We start from the raw sequence: 15637 nt of genomic DNA on the forward strand, positions 1-15637 counted from the left end.
TTTGTCCTCAAACAAATGTGCCTTTCTATGGGTTGTCCCCGACTGTCTAAGTTTACTTGCGCCCCATTGTCTCATCCACTTTGAGCAATCTGGTTCTCTCATCCATCAGATTCGTTCACCTGGGGAAAACACCCCCACCCCCACTCCCCGGCCTGGCGCAGCAGCCAGCTCCCTCCAGCTTGCCGAACCTTCCATCTCTGCTCACCCTCTCTTTCGGGAGACCATCCACAATGCCCACTGTGAGACACACGGTGCTGTTAACCCGACTCCAGTCCTCTGCAACTCCAGCTGCACAGGTGCCCGCCTCAGTAGGGCCAAATTTGAGCTTCAGAACTAGAGGCTGGAGCGCTTGCCCAGTACGCAGGAGGCTCTGAGCTCCATTCCCGGTACACTGAGGATAGTTGGATCACCGGTGAGCAAACTGTAAAAGGCCAGGGTGTAGGAGCAGTTACTGACATTTGACTCCAAGGCCAACCTATTTTTTGATAGTCTGGATTCCTGTTCAGCGTGCCTGCAGAGCCATGGAAACAATGTTCTGGAATAGAATGTGGTGTCAGTAGACCGAGAATCAATTTAGCCCAAAGGACGCTTTAATCCGCCTAGGGATGAGGCATAGCCCAGTGATTAGGGGAAAGACTTTGTCCTGGCTTCCCAGGAGTCTCCAGCCCTCTCCCTTCTCCAGCTCTGCTCAGAGCTTCACCAGGAACTTCACCCGTCATTCAGGAGTGAGCCAGCCCCTGAGGTCGACTGTAATTAAGCATCCACTCAGCCGGGGCGAGCTTGGCACCTGCACCTGCCGCTTGCATCCCTGCTCCCGAGGCACCTGCGCTCCGCGTGGCCGCCCCGCCCGCCCGACCTGGGCGCACGCGCACTTGCCCCTCTCCCACAGAGGTGCCTCGGTAACAGATGGAGCAATCATTCTCGTCTTTCCGCCAGAAGGCCCTCGCTGCTCCCGGGACCGCTCGGTGGTTGTAAGACACATAATTAGATACGTCAGCGGACAATGCGGCGGATTAGCCGAGGAGGGCTGGCGACTCGAGCCTTCCGGAGCCTTCCCCACCAATCCGCGCGGGGCGGTCACCAGCAAGGATCCCCGCTCCTGGAGGCAGGATGATTGACAAACTGAGCCATTTCCAGCGACCGGTCCCCTGCGGAGGGTCTGCGCTCAGTGCAGGACCGACGGTGAGGATCCCAGCCTTGCGACCCCTAGACCCACGTGGGAGTGACCCAGGACACCCACCGGAACGGGGTCTATCCTGTTCTATATGAGTGACCTTATGAGGTCACGTCCCAAGGCTCTGCAGGAACCCGAAGGACTAGCACCCAGTGCTGCAGAAAGAGCACGTTGCCGGGAGCTGCACATCGGGCTGGGAGTGCGTGGCGATCTCCGGCCAGCGCTAGACTTGGAAGCCGGCCCCTTAATCTATGACAAGGGTGCTCTCTGAGTCGCAGAGGCGTGCAAGCGCAGCGCCGGAGCCAGCCGAGCCTGGAAAGCCTCGGCCTCATTTAGGGTATCTGTGATAACCCCGGGGCATTTTAGTCTGTCCCAGTGAGGAGCACAAGGTAGATTAGCGGTGAGAGGGGAAGCTCGAGCGCCAGGGTGCCGGGAGAAAAGCAGGGACCTTAGATCCGGGGACAGCCATGCACTGCAGTGCTGCCTGGGAAGAGCTTGGGGGATGGGGTTGGCACGATGGGGTATCCAGAGCCCGCCTGCCTGGCAGAGGACACCCGGCTCTAGCACCGCCCAGTGGCCGCCTCAGAACACTCAGGAGGATAGGTAAGCCAAGGAGTGACAGCTGGAGACCATTTGCAATTACACGCTTCTCTCTTTGCTCTTACCCGGCCCTTCTTTCTGGGAGCTGAAAATCTGGGATTCGCACATGCCTGAAACAGGCTGCACGCTGAGTCCCACAGGACGAACTACAACAGCAGTTCTCAACCTGTGGGTCACGACCCCGGAGGGGGTGTCAAATGACCTTTTCACAGGGGTCACATATCACATATTTACAATTCATAAAGTAGCAAAATAGCAATTATGAAGTAGCAGTGAAAGTAATTTTACCACTGGGGGTCACCACAGCTGTATCAAAGGGTCACAGAGCTAGGAAGGTTGAGAATCACTGCTCTACAATAGAACGTCTACAAAGTGCCTGCCCCTGCCCCAAGGTGGCCGTATGACTGAGATCACGCACACCATCTTGAAGGAACCTGTTTACCTGAGCCGGTCTAGTCAGAGTTATCTGAGGAGTTTGCTGGAGACTAGACAGGTAAGCTCTTCTGATCAGAAAAGAGGGAGCTTCGGGGGCTGCTGGCAGCCATTATGGTCAAGAGTGTAGCCAAGTGGAATTATGTCCTCACTGAGGATGTTGGAGAGAGACCACACAAAGAGCTTTGTCACATGAGAGTAGCTTGGGCGAGCTGCTCCTGAGACCCATTCTACTGCTGAACTTGTCAGACTGTCCACTAATTAGTCATCTCTGCTGACTGAAGTCTCTGTGTTAAGAGTTCCTGTCACAAACATTCTCTTCTCTGGAGTTTGCCCCAAGACCCTGTTGATGCCTGAAACCACAGACAGTATTGAACCTGCACATGTTTTCCCTACCCGTACACACCTACAATTACATTTAACTTAAAAATCAGGCACAACAGGCCTCTCTTATCAGATAATAAGAGGACAGAGAATAAAGCAGACCAGCTGTACCAATACTGGTGACAGAAGTTCTGTACATGGTGTTTCTCCCTATCTGTGTGTCCTGATGTACCACAGATCTTAGCAACGTCCCCAGTTTGTTTTTTCCTGAGTTCTCTTTCATACGGGAAGTGTATTGCAGCTTCTCTGTGGTACATTTGCAAGGCCGGCATTGTAACTCTCATAGTTTGGGGGTCATTATTTAAATAGAATAAGGGTCACTTGAAACTCAGCAAGGCAAGAAGACAACAGGCGATATGACAGCTAAGGAGCTGCAAAGTGACTGCCAGCAGGTAGCACACACAGCAGGACGAAGCAGACTTGCACAGGATTCTATCAGCGACTCAGCAGCCTGCAACTGAAAACTCGGGGATGCTGTTTAATGTCCTCAGACCACAGTTGACCACAGGGAAACAAATCCTGGGGCAACAAGGGATAAAAGACTATCGTACTTACTAGAAAGGCCTTTGATTAGATCACAGATGGAGGAGGCAGACACCCTGTGAATCCACTGATGGTGACTGACGGGTGGGAGGGAGGTGTGGGAGCCCCAGGCAGAAATGTGAGAGTTCATCTCAGTGACACCACGTAAGGACTCCCAGTGTCTGCCCCTTTCACATCAGGCCTGTTTCTGAGACTCCCTGCTGCCCATGCTCTTTCCTTGGCACGCTATCCCCAGTCCGTGGATTCTTCTAACCTCCCTGAGTGTTTGGCAAGGCTGACTCCAGATCCCGCTCGTGGCTTTTCTGGATGCCTCTTTCATTCCCTCCATTTACCAAGGGCCTGAGCTTTCTTCATTTCCCAGTTGAAACCCTAGAGAACAGGGATTTAGTTCACGCAGCTCCTGCCCCCTTATGTGCCCTCGATGAGTCGGAGGAGGAGACATACTTGTTTTCAGACACACTGCAGAACGAGGGGCATCTTGCTCACGTGTACCCCGTAATTGCTTCCATTGCGATAAGAACGTAGCCATGGAGTTATGTTTTGGAGGGCTCTTCAGAGCTGAGAGAAACTAATCACAGCTTCCTCTTAAGGCAAAGAGTGCCAGGCTTGGGGACCCACACCTTTAATCCTGGCACTTGGGAGGCAGAGGCAGGAGGGTCTCGGTGAGTTTGAGACTCAACTTATATATTGAGCTTCAGGATAGAGACAGCACTAGAGATTGACCCTATCTCAACCACCACCACCACCACAAAACAAAAAAAACCCAAAGAGCAAAGAAGTAAAATTTGCATAGTATGGGAATCCAATGCTATTTAAACAATGGCTGAATGTATGTATGGTCTTTTTTTTTTTTAAACATTAGACTGGGAAAATTGCTAAGAAGGTAACTGAGAGGTAGAATTTTTCTTAAAGCCCAACGATGTGTTCAGTTTCAACTCTTGTATGAAAAGAATGGGTTCCGGGGCTGGAGAGATGGCTCAGTGGGTAAGAGCACTGACTGCTCTTCCAAAGGTCATGAGTTCTAATCCCAGCAACCACATGGTGGCTCACAACCATCCATAATGATATCTGATGCCCTCTTCTGGTGCTGTCTGAAGACAGCAACAGCGAGCAAGTGGGGCCAGAGCAAGAAGAAAAAGTGTCTGAAGACAGCTACAGTGTACTTACATATAATTAATAAAAATCTTAAAAAAAAAAAAAAAAGAATGGATTCCAAACAGTAGCTGGGTTGGATATTTGCAAAGCTAGGTGAGCGGACTGGCGCCAGCACTCTCTGTACCCACAGTCCTGTCTTTTCCTAGTTTAATTTTGCACAAATCTGAAACCACAGCTCTGGAGCCCACTGTGCCAGGGGACAGCCTGGTAGGAACCCATGTTCTGCTTCTACCTCCCCCCGCCTCCTCCAGACCCACAGCTCTGGAATTCACTGTGATGGTGTCCACCCACACTGCTCAGACAGGGACTCTGCGGGTTCCCTGCTAGATGACCACCCACCAAGGGGTTGAAAATGCTTCAAAGTTAGAGCTGGGGAGACCATGACAGGAAAAGACAGAACGTGGGTGCTGACTGGGCCAGGAGATGAGAGCTCCTGACCCAGCTGGTCAGGGAAGAGACGTACTTGATCTTCCTGATTAGTGTTGGCAGCAACACACATTGAACACAGAACAAGACTTATGGACAGAAGTGAACAGATGGCCCTATCATTTCGAGGAAGGGGCATTTGCAGAATTAGCGGCTGACCAGGGTTGAGGCCAGTGCTCACAGAAGCCATCCAGTGGTTTCTTTCAACAAGTGTCATGTGAAAGCATCCTATGAACAGGCACTGTGTACTTGGAGGCCCAAAGTAGAGAGACCCTGAAGGCTCTGTGGTACTGAAGGAATTGCAAACTGCTCTCTGCTTTTGAATCCCATCTGAGATCAGCAAGTACCATGACAGAAACTGTTCTTCCGAGTAAGGAGGGAAATTACTTCCAGCAGAGAAATAGGTGGCCAGCATTCTATGAGAAGTGCCATTTGAGGAGACTTGAAGCTGAGAGGAAACGGAAATACACACACTTCCAGGAAGTGAGAGGGGAACACAAACACAGCAACTGTATAAGCATAGTAAGGCAGTTTCCTTAGAGGCACTGGGTAGCAGGGAACTCGCTTTCAGAGGCCTTCCAGGCTATAAGCCTAGAAGTGCTTCAGGTGCCTGCCCTGGTTGGGAGGACCATAAAGATCAGCATTCAGGGGTTCCTGCTGATACTGCCCCTGAATGAGCATCGGGAATGTTTCCAAGGGCCTGGCTTCAAAGACACAGTGTGCCACAGAGATCCTTTTACAGTGTTTCTGGAGAGAGCATTCCCAGTGCCTCACCCCACATGATGTTCTTAGGGACATGAATCTGTCCCCCCTTTCCCTGGCTTATCATGAGTGGAGAGCAGTCAATTTCTTATCTCAGAAACAAATGCTTTCCCCAGAAGCTGAAAGCAGCCATCATTTATCTGTCTGACTCTTGTGTTTCCCCGTTTGTTTTCCAGCCTTGAGACAGGAGTTGTGTCAACGGTGGATGGCTGTGCCCTAGTCACTTGAGAGACATGAATCAATTTCCCAGCTGTATTTATCACTCACTGCTTTAAATCAAGTCTAATCAATGCTTCCTTCACTTGGCTATGGGCTGAAAAACTACAGAGCATGCTCAGAAGACAGGTGGGACCCATTTGGATTGCAAGCATCCTCTTGGGAGTTTGTTAAATCCTAACCAAACACTTAGAGATGTCTTTGTGAAACTCAACTTGAATTTACCTGTAACAGACATAAGTCCTGTTATTTAGGGAGAGTTCTACCCCATAAAATCTTCTGCAATTAACATTTCCGATACTGTAACGTATTTTTTTTTTTTTTAGTTTTATGCCTATTTCTTTTAGTAGTATCTGTTCCTATTATGTGAGTTGATTTCCAGTTACTTCTAGACAATAACAGTATAAAGGGGTCCCTGTTTTAAAATAGTTTAATAATTTTTTATAACTAATAACTCCCTCTAGAATACAGTAACAGAAACTGTTTCCCACAAAGAAAATATATTTTCTATTGGCAGGTGTGAAAAACATCCAGCAGCTGCCAACCAATTCAGCCTTGTCTCTTTGGTAAATTAATCTTGTGCTGGTGCAAGATGATACCGTCCTGGTTACTGCATCAATGCCCCACCATGCCCACAGCAAGAGCGTACATTCCTCTTCAAGGATAATGGGACGGAACACAGGAAAGCCAGTCAGTGATGTGAAGCCAGAGGACTAGGTATCACTGAGACTTGCCGATATAATTAATATTTCTATCTCACCTGCTGAGCTGTGCAGATGCTACGATCACCAGCCTGTCGTTTGTGGCTGACAATCAGAGCTGCGTCACTGCACAGTGCTGACTCCCTTAGCAACCTGTCGTTCTGTAGCTAAACAGAGCTACAACAAGCTCAAGCTTGGATGAACCGTCATGTTGGTTTAACACTTCAGGTTCACCAAGTGTTTTGAACACAAAGTTTCACAGTCCTATAAGATAAGTAACAAAAATACAGACAAGTTCTGCATGTCTTGTCAAAGACACGCTGCATATATGAAGGCAGCCTTTACGATCTCATTACTTGGCTGGGCCTGGTGGTACAGGCCTGTAATTCCTGCACTTGTGAGGCTGTCACAGGGATCGTAAATTTTGGGACAGCCTAGGCTATATAGTAAGATGTTGTTACAACCCCCAAAATCAAACCCAAGAGATTATACTTGATGACATCATAGCCACCATAGTTTCTGTAAGAAGACTATGATGTTCATACATGGAATGACAACATAACTCAACAGTATACTTCTCCAAACACAGTTCCCCTTGTTAGGTGACCTATGACTATAATCCTATTTTCAAGATAAAAGGAAAAGTTTGGAGCTTTGACATAACTTTCCAAGACAGGTCACCCCGAGTGAAGGCTCTGGAACTCAATTCCAGGTCTTGCCAACCTCCATGAGTCTAAGGAGTCACTGTGGTGGTCTCTTCTCTGTTCTTTCCCTAACTTGCCTTTTCTCCCATCCTCATGCATTCTTGGGAAAACTCTTTTGGTCATAGGAGATCCCTAAAATTGTCTGCCAAGTTGTTTAGCATAAAACCCATTTAAGGGGGTGTTCTGGGCTGCAGGTGTGGTGCATTGGTGTTCTTAGCCATCTTAGACAAAGGCCAGGATGGTGTGATACATGAGCTTTAAGCCCCGTAGACAAAGGGAGGGTGAAGGGGATGCCACAGCTGAACTCAGTCTGCCACTGCGGCATTCATGCATATCATCTCTAATACTCACGAGAGAGTCCACAGAGCCCCTTGGCTTAAGAATGTCATGTTTGCATATCTTTAAGAAAGGCAGTTTTTCCAAGACAATTCTCATGGAAGCCAGTCCTGTCCAGACTCCGAGGGACGGGAATCAATGAAAGGAAGAACATGTTCACGGCTTTAAACCTTTAGACAAGAGAGGATTTGTTCGCCTTGCAGTTAACGGATCCAAAGCCTTTCACAGCAGCCTCAGGTAATGCGCTGCTGAAGAGAACTGTATCCGCCATGGTCACAGAAATTCTGAGGCTCTCCAGGGAGCCTGAGAGAAGGCTCCCACACAGCCAGACCAAGCTGTTACAGTGTTTAGGAGTTAACACGCATGTCAAACGGCACAGTCACCCCAACTAACGTGTTAATACTACTGGAATTTATATTAGAAATACAAATCCGTGCAGTCTTTCTAATCCAATGGGGAGGGAAGCATACAGCCTTGGAATAAAAGGTGCTGAGATGAACCCATATCAGGTTTCATTTCATTCCTACCCAGAGCAAATCAGTTATTTTACTTGTTCATCTGCTCTCCATGTGCCTCTGGAGCACTGACAACACCGCCGGGTGTCCAGGAAGTCACAAGACCTGACCCAGCCCCGCTCCACAGCAACTGACCTGCAAGCTGGGCCAAGCTCAATACACTACTCTGCTCCCATCTCTATTCAAGATGGAGGCATAGGCAACAGCAAAAGCGAGGAGAAAAATGGGAACATGTATGAAGCTGAAATTTCTCAAGACAGTGAACCTCAGGTGATGGGGGACAGGAAACACATCAGGTGAGCGCTAAGACTGTCCCACTGTGCATGAGGGACAACTCAGGTAGGGCCCGGTGAAGTGAGGAGCTCAGGAGACAAGCCAAGGGCTTTCCCTCAAAGGCTTTCTGACCAAGGCAGCTGCTGTCTTCTACGGGAGAAGGCACGGAGCGGGAAAGCATGGCGATTCGAATGAGGTTTCCAGGCTCATGTTTTGAACATTTCCTTCCCAGTTCGTGCCAGTATTTGGATGTCTGAGGAGCTTCTGCAGTGGGCCTGGCTAGAGGAAGCGGGTCTCTGGGAGCGGGTCTTTGCTTTTGGTGCTGGTCTGTTTTCTTGGCCTGCCACCGTGTGAACAAGTGACCCTTGAAATTTCCCACCTTCACAGATAGAACCATTCCCAGTCCAGCCTCTGCCACCAAAAAAAGACAGAAATCTCTTGGAAATTGGGAGCCAAAATGAATCTTTCTTTCCTCAGTTGTTTCCGCCAGGTATTTGGTCACAGCTATGCCAAAAGTAAGGGGGGTTGGGTAGAAAGGCTGGCAGACATACACACACACACACACACACACACACACACACACACACACACACACATGCACACACACGCACATGCACACACAGACTGAGACACCACTTTCAGGAATATAAACACTGGGCAATGACAGACCCTAGAATGAACAAATACAGAAGACGGATGCAAACCAGTACAAGCCGCTTAGTTGAATCCCCCCAAAAAGATAAAAAATATTTGTGGAAATGCAAGCCCAACACCCAGCAAGATAAAATATAGATTTGGCAGGTAATCCAGGATGACAAGGCATACAAAAAAAAGCAGGAAAACATGACTCATAATGGGAACTTGTATCTAAACCTTATAAAGAACTCTCAAACCAGAAAGTAAGAAAATAAAATACCCTTTAAAAATGCCAAAAGATTTAGACACCTCAGAAGGATCTCAAGTAATCAATGAGTATGAGAAGAGGCTCAGCACAGAAATCTGAAATCAGAAGCAGCTTCCACTCTACACCTGCTGGGGCAGTGAACACTAAGAGGGCAGGCAAGATGGCTCAGAGGGGAGGGGGCTTGACACCAAGCCTGATGACTTAAGTTCAATCCCTGGAAGCCACATGGTAAAAGGCAAGAACTGACTCCGACAGTTGTCCTCTGACCTAAACACACACACACACACACACACACACACACACACACACACACACTCACACACGCACACGCACAGAGCAACTAAATAAGCAAATGTGAAAGATGAACACACTAAGCAGCATTCAGCAATGGAATGGGACAGACCACTTACCCACTGCGGAGAGAGCGGGACAGACCACTCACCCACTGCGGAGAGAGTGGGACAGACTACTCACCCACTGCGGAGAGAGTGGGACAGACCACTTACCCACTGCTAGTGTAGACTGACCCATCCAAGCAAGGAGGGGAAACAACTGCACTACCTGCTAAATGTTAATCATATCCCTACCATACACTCAGACACGTCACACTGATGCTCACCTAGGGAAAAGGAAGCATACGTGCACACAGAGGCTTGTATCCAAATGCTCACAACAGTTTTATTAACAGTCAAAATAATGGCAGCAACTCAAATGTCCATCAGTGGGTGGAAGGACCATTTCCAAGAAATGGTCTCTGCTCTGAGAAGACAACACAAGACTCGGCACATATTAGCACACACATCAATCTCACGATAATTATGTACAGTGAAATGAGCTCTCTGAAAAGAGCGCACTGCATGCTTCAGTTTATGCACAATGCAAGCAGATCAGGGAACACGGTGGGTGGCATCTGGACCAGAGAAAGGGATGTCAAATGGTCCAAGAACAGCTGAAGATAATGAGGAAATTTATTACTCCGATTTCCCCTGAAATCAGTGAGCATCTCACCTGGTGAATTTACCTGTTATTATTTCCTCATAGTGCACACTTCAAATCTGAGTGCTACCTGTCCAAGGTATCCTGCTACAGTCTAGAGCAGCAGTTCTCAACCCGTGGGTCATGACATCTTCAGGGTCACATAACAGCTAGCCTGCATATCAAGTATTTACATTATAATTCATAACAGTAGGGAATTATAGTTATGAAGTAGCAACAAAATGATTTTATAGTTGGGGGTCACCACAACATGTGGATCTGTATTAAAAGGTCACAGCATTAGGAAGATTGAGAACCACTGGTCTAGAGATTTTCCTAGTAGAACTATGATCTTCATTTTAAATTATTTACACCTTATAAAGAATACTTTAGAAATTGATTTTTCAAGTTGCAAAACAAAAAATTTGAAAGGTATATATGTTAGCTCACTGAAAAACAATGTTCTATGCCCACACAGAAAAAGTACACAACCAAAATCAGAAATTCCACTTCTGTACGAGAGCACAGTTGACTTAGTGCCCCAAATGAGCCTACCACTTGAGTCAGTCACAGGGCTCCTGATCCCTCTCCTCTGCCTCCTGTGTACTCCTGTGGCTCCCAGCATTGACACCATGCGGTGTGGAAACCCAAAGCATGGTCTTCAGCTCATCTCCAAGCTCTTCTATCAGTGGAGCCCGGGGAGAGGCCAGTGGCTGTCCTGGACTGACTTCACCTCCCTGGCTGGCCATGTTTCTGCAGAGCCCACTATCCCTGATGACCAGGGCACTGTCCTCTTCCAAAAGGGGGGCTGGCAGAGAAGTGAGCAGGGAGGGCTGGGTCCCAACAGGCTCCTCTTGCTCCGACGCCGAGCCTTCTGTGTCAGATGACGAGGTGCTGTCCGAGTCACTGGGCTCGGGACTGGAGTGTGGAGCCTGCTGTGTGGGACTGCACTGGGCTGCTCTTCCTGCAGTTTCTTCCTCCTGGACAAGAAGCGCGGCAGCTTCCAGTTCTGGCAGCTCCAATCCCAGCTGGGCCTTACTGAGCGAGACTGCTTTCAGGGCTTCTGTTAGGGCAGCCAACTTTTTGGACCTTGAAAATTATATTAAGAAGAAAAATTAGTTTTGCCCATTAATCAGGCTGATGTCAACAGAGTCTAAAACACCACAAAGCTGACACCCTCACATGATGCCGGGCCAAACCCCAAGCAGGTCACAGATGCAAGTGTGAGAAACAGAGAAGGCTGTGGTGGAAGTGTGGATTCTCTTTGTGACTTTAGGATGCAGAAACCTTTCTACCATTCACAGGACAGGAGCTAAGGAAAGAAAGCTTGATGTAGTCACATTATAGTTAAGAGAAACCCCACAAACCATCAAAACCAGCTCACAGTGCTAAAGTTAAGTTGAGAAAACTATGTTCAATTCCAGATCAGGGCCTAGTCCAGAGGAAGTTTTAAAAACCAGAATCTAAGCCAGGACAACCAACCAGAAAAATGGGCAAATGACAGAGCAGAGAATGAGGACTTAGTGTTGCCTACTGTTTACTTTTTAAATCTACTAGGAATGTGCTTAGCCCAGGGCCACTACTAGAAGGTGTGGTCCTGTTGGAGTAGGTTATGTCACTGTGGGCGTGGGCTTTAAGACCCTCACCCTAGCTGCATGGAAATCAGTCTTCTGCTAGCAGCCTCCAGGTGAAGATGTAGAACTCTCAGCTCCTCCTGGACCATGCCTGCACAGATGCTGCCATGCTCTTGCCCTGATGATAATGGACTGAGCCTCTGAACCTGTAAGCCAGCCCAAATTAAATGATGTCCTTATAAGACAGCAGTAAAACCCTACCTAAGACAGAATGCAATGCCTGCTACTTAAAAATGTTGGGGTTTGTAAGATGGCTGAGGAAAGGAAGGTGCCTATTACCAAGAGTTCCATCCTCTAGACACAATGAAGAACTCATTCCTACAAGATAACTGTTTGATCAGGTGTGTGTGTGTGTGTGTGTGTGTGTGTGTGCACGCGCACGTGTGTGTGTGTGTGTGTGTGTGGTGTCAATGGCTGGAATATAAATAAATAATAATAAAAACATGATTAAATTTCAAAACGGTATGGGCATATAATGTGATAGAAGAGCTGGAATGGAAATGGGGCTCATTATTCAACTGTTTCACACAGACAAGAGGAAAAATAGTGAAGTTATTTGAGGAGAAGAATCACATTGTGACTGGGTAGCCATTTTGTTCTTTCAAGCATGGGAATAATTACTATCAGTTCTAATTTGCTGTTCCTTGTAAGTACTAGAATCCATTTCTATAATGGTGAAACCATTTCCAAAACCAAACTATCTAAGGGAGTTGATGATTCTTTGATTCTTTTTGTCATATTCAAGGCAGTACTGGCTAGTTCACATTAAGGAAAGAGAAGAAGAGAAAAGAAAAAAGAAGAGAAAAGAAAAAAGAAGAGAAAAGGAAGCTTTGCCAATGACATTAAATAGCTAGACTCCTACACATGCCAGGCACTTTCTGATATTCTTAGTGAATACATGCATCACTGGATGCAGTTATGTGTCTTTTATGTGTAAATGGGAAACAGCTCACATACTAAGAATGCATTTGTTGGAATCAAGAGAATCAGTACTGAAGAGACCCGACAACTGGATCTTACTGGTGTTACATTAAGTCAGAGCCCAAACTAGATTTTCTTAGTTGTTACAAATGTAACTCCACCATGGAAATTCACACTCTTTGTACAGTTGTAACATCAGAAACATCCCATTTGAAGGATTATTTTAAATTATTGTTTGCTGACTGATAAGTTCTAGTAAACTTGCCTATAGTGAAAGTGTCGAAGCAACAGCTACAAGCGCACACCTCTGACACAGCTAAACTGATACTGCTCCCCCAATTATTTCACATTTGGTGACTGAGCTTTGGGGCAGGGAGTGTTAAAAAAGGACCCACAGCCCCTTTTTAACAAATTGCCAAAGGACAGAAAGAGCCTAAAACGTACCAGGGGGCGGAACTCAGGCATAAGTGAAAGCAGAGGTGCTGTTATAGAGCTGTGTCTCAAGTGATCAATCAACTTTTCACCACTTCCTGCCATGGCAGGTCTGTAAATTTCATAGGAAACCACTAGCTTTCATTTCCTCTGCTCAAACCCAGGCTTGCTGTGCAGGATGCTCTGAGAGTCAGCACCTGCTAACACAGGCCAGGACTCTAGTGAAGCAGTTTCAGGCAGCTCACACAGGATGACAGAGCCTGTTGGCTAACTGCCAGGATACCTCACCTGTAGGATAGGGATTCTGTTCCTGAGCCCCATACAAAGCCTTAGTTTCAATCTGGAGCCAAGCAATAATAGCTTTTAAAGGATACTAACGACAGTACTGCATCAGAATTCCTTTCTACTGGAAATTTAGAAATATTTCTAAACTTCATGGAACATGATAGCATTCTGTATAAACTCCACCCACACAGATACCTGGCAGCAGCCAGGTATGCTCCTCCCCATGGTTACCAGGTAGGCCTGGCCCTATAAAAGGGGCTGCTTGCCCCCTACTCTCTCTCTCTTACTCCTGCTTCTCTCCCTTGTCTCTTCCCCTCTTGTTCCCCCTCTCTCCCCATTCCCTTCCCCCCTCTCTCCACGTGGTCATGGCCTGCCTCTACTTCTCTACTCTCTCCTCCTCTCTGCCTTTCTCTGCCTCTGCTACCCTCTTAACTCCCCTCCCTATGCCCTAAATAAACTCTATTCTATACTATACCTGCGTGTGTCTGGTCCCTCAGAGAGAAGGGATGCCTCAGCAGAGGCACCCCCTTCCCCTACACCTTGCCAGAACATATTCTTATAGCTCCTTCTCTTTTTATGATCACAACAGCACCCCCACATACCCACACCCACACCCATTTCCTTACTTTACTTTTAAAAATTACATTTACTTACTTAGTGTATGTGGTGGTGGAAGTGCCTTGCTGTGTGAACAGAGTTTAGAGGACAACTTGAGGAAGTTGGTTCTCTCGTTTCAGGGATTAAAAATGGGTGTTACGTATGGGGCTAAATACAATTACCTGTTGAGTCATCTCACTGACCCCTGCCCTAAACCTAGTTTTATAGACTAATCTAAAAGGTAGCATACAGGCTTTAGGTATAAGTTGTCAGCAAAAGTCCTACCTTGCTTCTGAAAACTGCCATAAAATATAAATACCCACTGGCAGCCATTTGATGCAGCACCACAAATGCTGTCTACCCTCTGGATAAGGAGCTGCTGCTTCAACCCAGAAGGGATGCTGAGGGCAACAGGCTGTTGTTTCATAATTTATTTTTATTTTATTTTATTTTATTTTAAATGCACTGATGTTTTGCCTGCATGCACGTCTGGATGAGGGTGTCAAATCCCCTGGAACTGGAGTTATAGACATGTGTGAGGTGCCAGTGTGGGTGCTGGGAATTGAACCGGGGTCCTCTGGAAGAGCAGATCAGTGCTCTTAACTGCTGAGCACCTCTCTCCAGTCCCAAGTACAAGTTGTTTAAGGCATGTCAGCTTCCAGCTCAGTTTCCAACTAGATTTGAAGGCACTCTGCAGCGTGACAGTGAGAGCCTTGCAGACTGTGGATTAGCAGTTCTCTCAGCTCCCCACTCTGGAGCTGCCCTAGTCAGCACCCACAGGCTAGCGGTTCTTTCACAGGTCTGGTGGCTGCAGATAGGGTGTGAAGGTGTTGACAGGGTATTTCTTTCTGAGGGGAGGGTGGCCCCACTGCTATCCTTAGCTTCTGGCATGGCCTGAAGTGCAGGAGCACTGTGGCTTGTAGATGCAGAATCCAAGCTTAACTGTCATCATCATGGGTAACCATCACTGCTTCTCTATGTTAACCTTCCACAGACAGAAACTTGAAGGTTAAGTAGCTGTGCAGGACTTCCTGCTGGACCCACAGATGTCTGTTAACAGACAGACTCACCGAGAGTTCAGTCCTACGGAACAGTTCTACTTCATCCTACCACTTATAAGCGAGCTGATGTGAGGGCTCCTTTGCTGCACGCTTGAATGCCTGTGACTTCCACAGTAAGAGCTGCCACTGGGCAGGAATCCTACAGTTCCCAGTGAGCATGGATCTTACTCTTTCAACTGCTTATCAGCAAGTTGTTATGGTAATAACTGAAATTATTTAATGTGAGAAATAAAGGAAAAAAATTCGAGTGAGGCTAAGGAGATAGCTCAGTGGGTAAAGTGCTTGCTGCATAAACACCTAAATTTGGCTTCCCAGTACCGTTAAAATGTATACATATACATTTATGGAGAGATGACGCAGAGGTTAAGAGCATTGGCTGCTCTTCCAGAGATCCTGAGTTCAATTCCCAGCAACCACATAGTAGCTCAGAACCATCTATAATAAGATCTGGTGCCCTCTTCTGGCATGCAGGCACACATGCACATAGAACACTGTATACATAATAAATAAATCTTAAAAAAGAAATCATAATCTTGGCTGGGAGAGTTGGCTCAGCCTGTAAAAGTGCATGCAGCACAGGCCTGACGACCTGAGTTCACAGCTCCAG

General features: G+C 47.3%; 1 protein-coding gene and 1 long non-coding RNA gene across 3 annotated transcripts in view; one reads left to right on the forward strand and one right to left on the reverse strand.

Annotated features, from left to right (window-relative positions):
- The first annotated feature begins 844 nt into the window (after window positions 1–844).
- Window positions 845–5983, forward strand: LOC116098274. Its single transcript, XR_004121771.1, has 2 exons — window positions 845–1182; window positions 5653–5983. It is a non-coding gene; the product is annotated as an uncharacterized LOC116098274 (long non-coding RNA).
- Window positions 5984–9778: 3795 nt separating this feature from the next.
- Shq1 (SHQ1, H/ACA ribonucleoprotein assembly factor) overlaps window positions 9779–15637 on the reverse strand; it is a 106445-nt gene continuing 100586 nt past the window's right edge. For both annotated transcript variants that reach the window (XM_031382756.1, XM_031382755.1), the window contains exon 11: window positions 9779–11189. In XM_031382756.1, coding sequence (XP_031238616.1) covers window positions 10664–11189 — 526 coding nt within the window. In that variant the 3' untranslated portion in view covers window positions 9779–10663. The remainder of the gene's footprint in view (window positions 11190–15637) is intronic.

This window comes from Mastomys coucha, unplaced genomic scaffold (genome assembly GCF_008632895.1).
Source record: "Mastomys coucha isolate ucsf_1 unplaced genomic scaffold, UCSF_Mcou_1 pScaffold20, whole genome shotgun sequence".
NCBI lineage: Eukaryota > Metazoa > Chordata > Mammalia > Rodentia > Muridae > Mastomys > Mastomys coucha.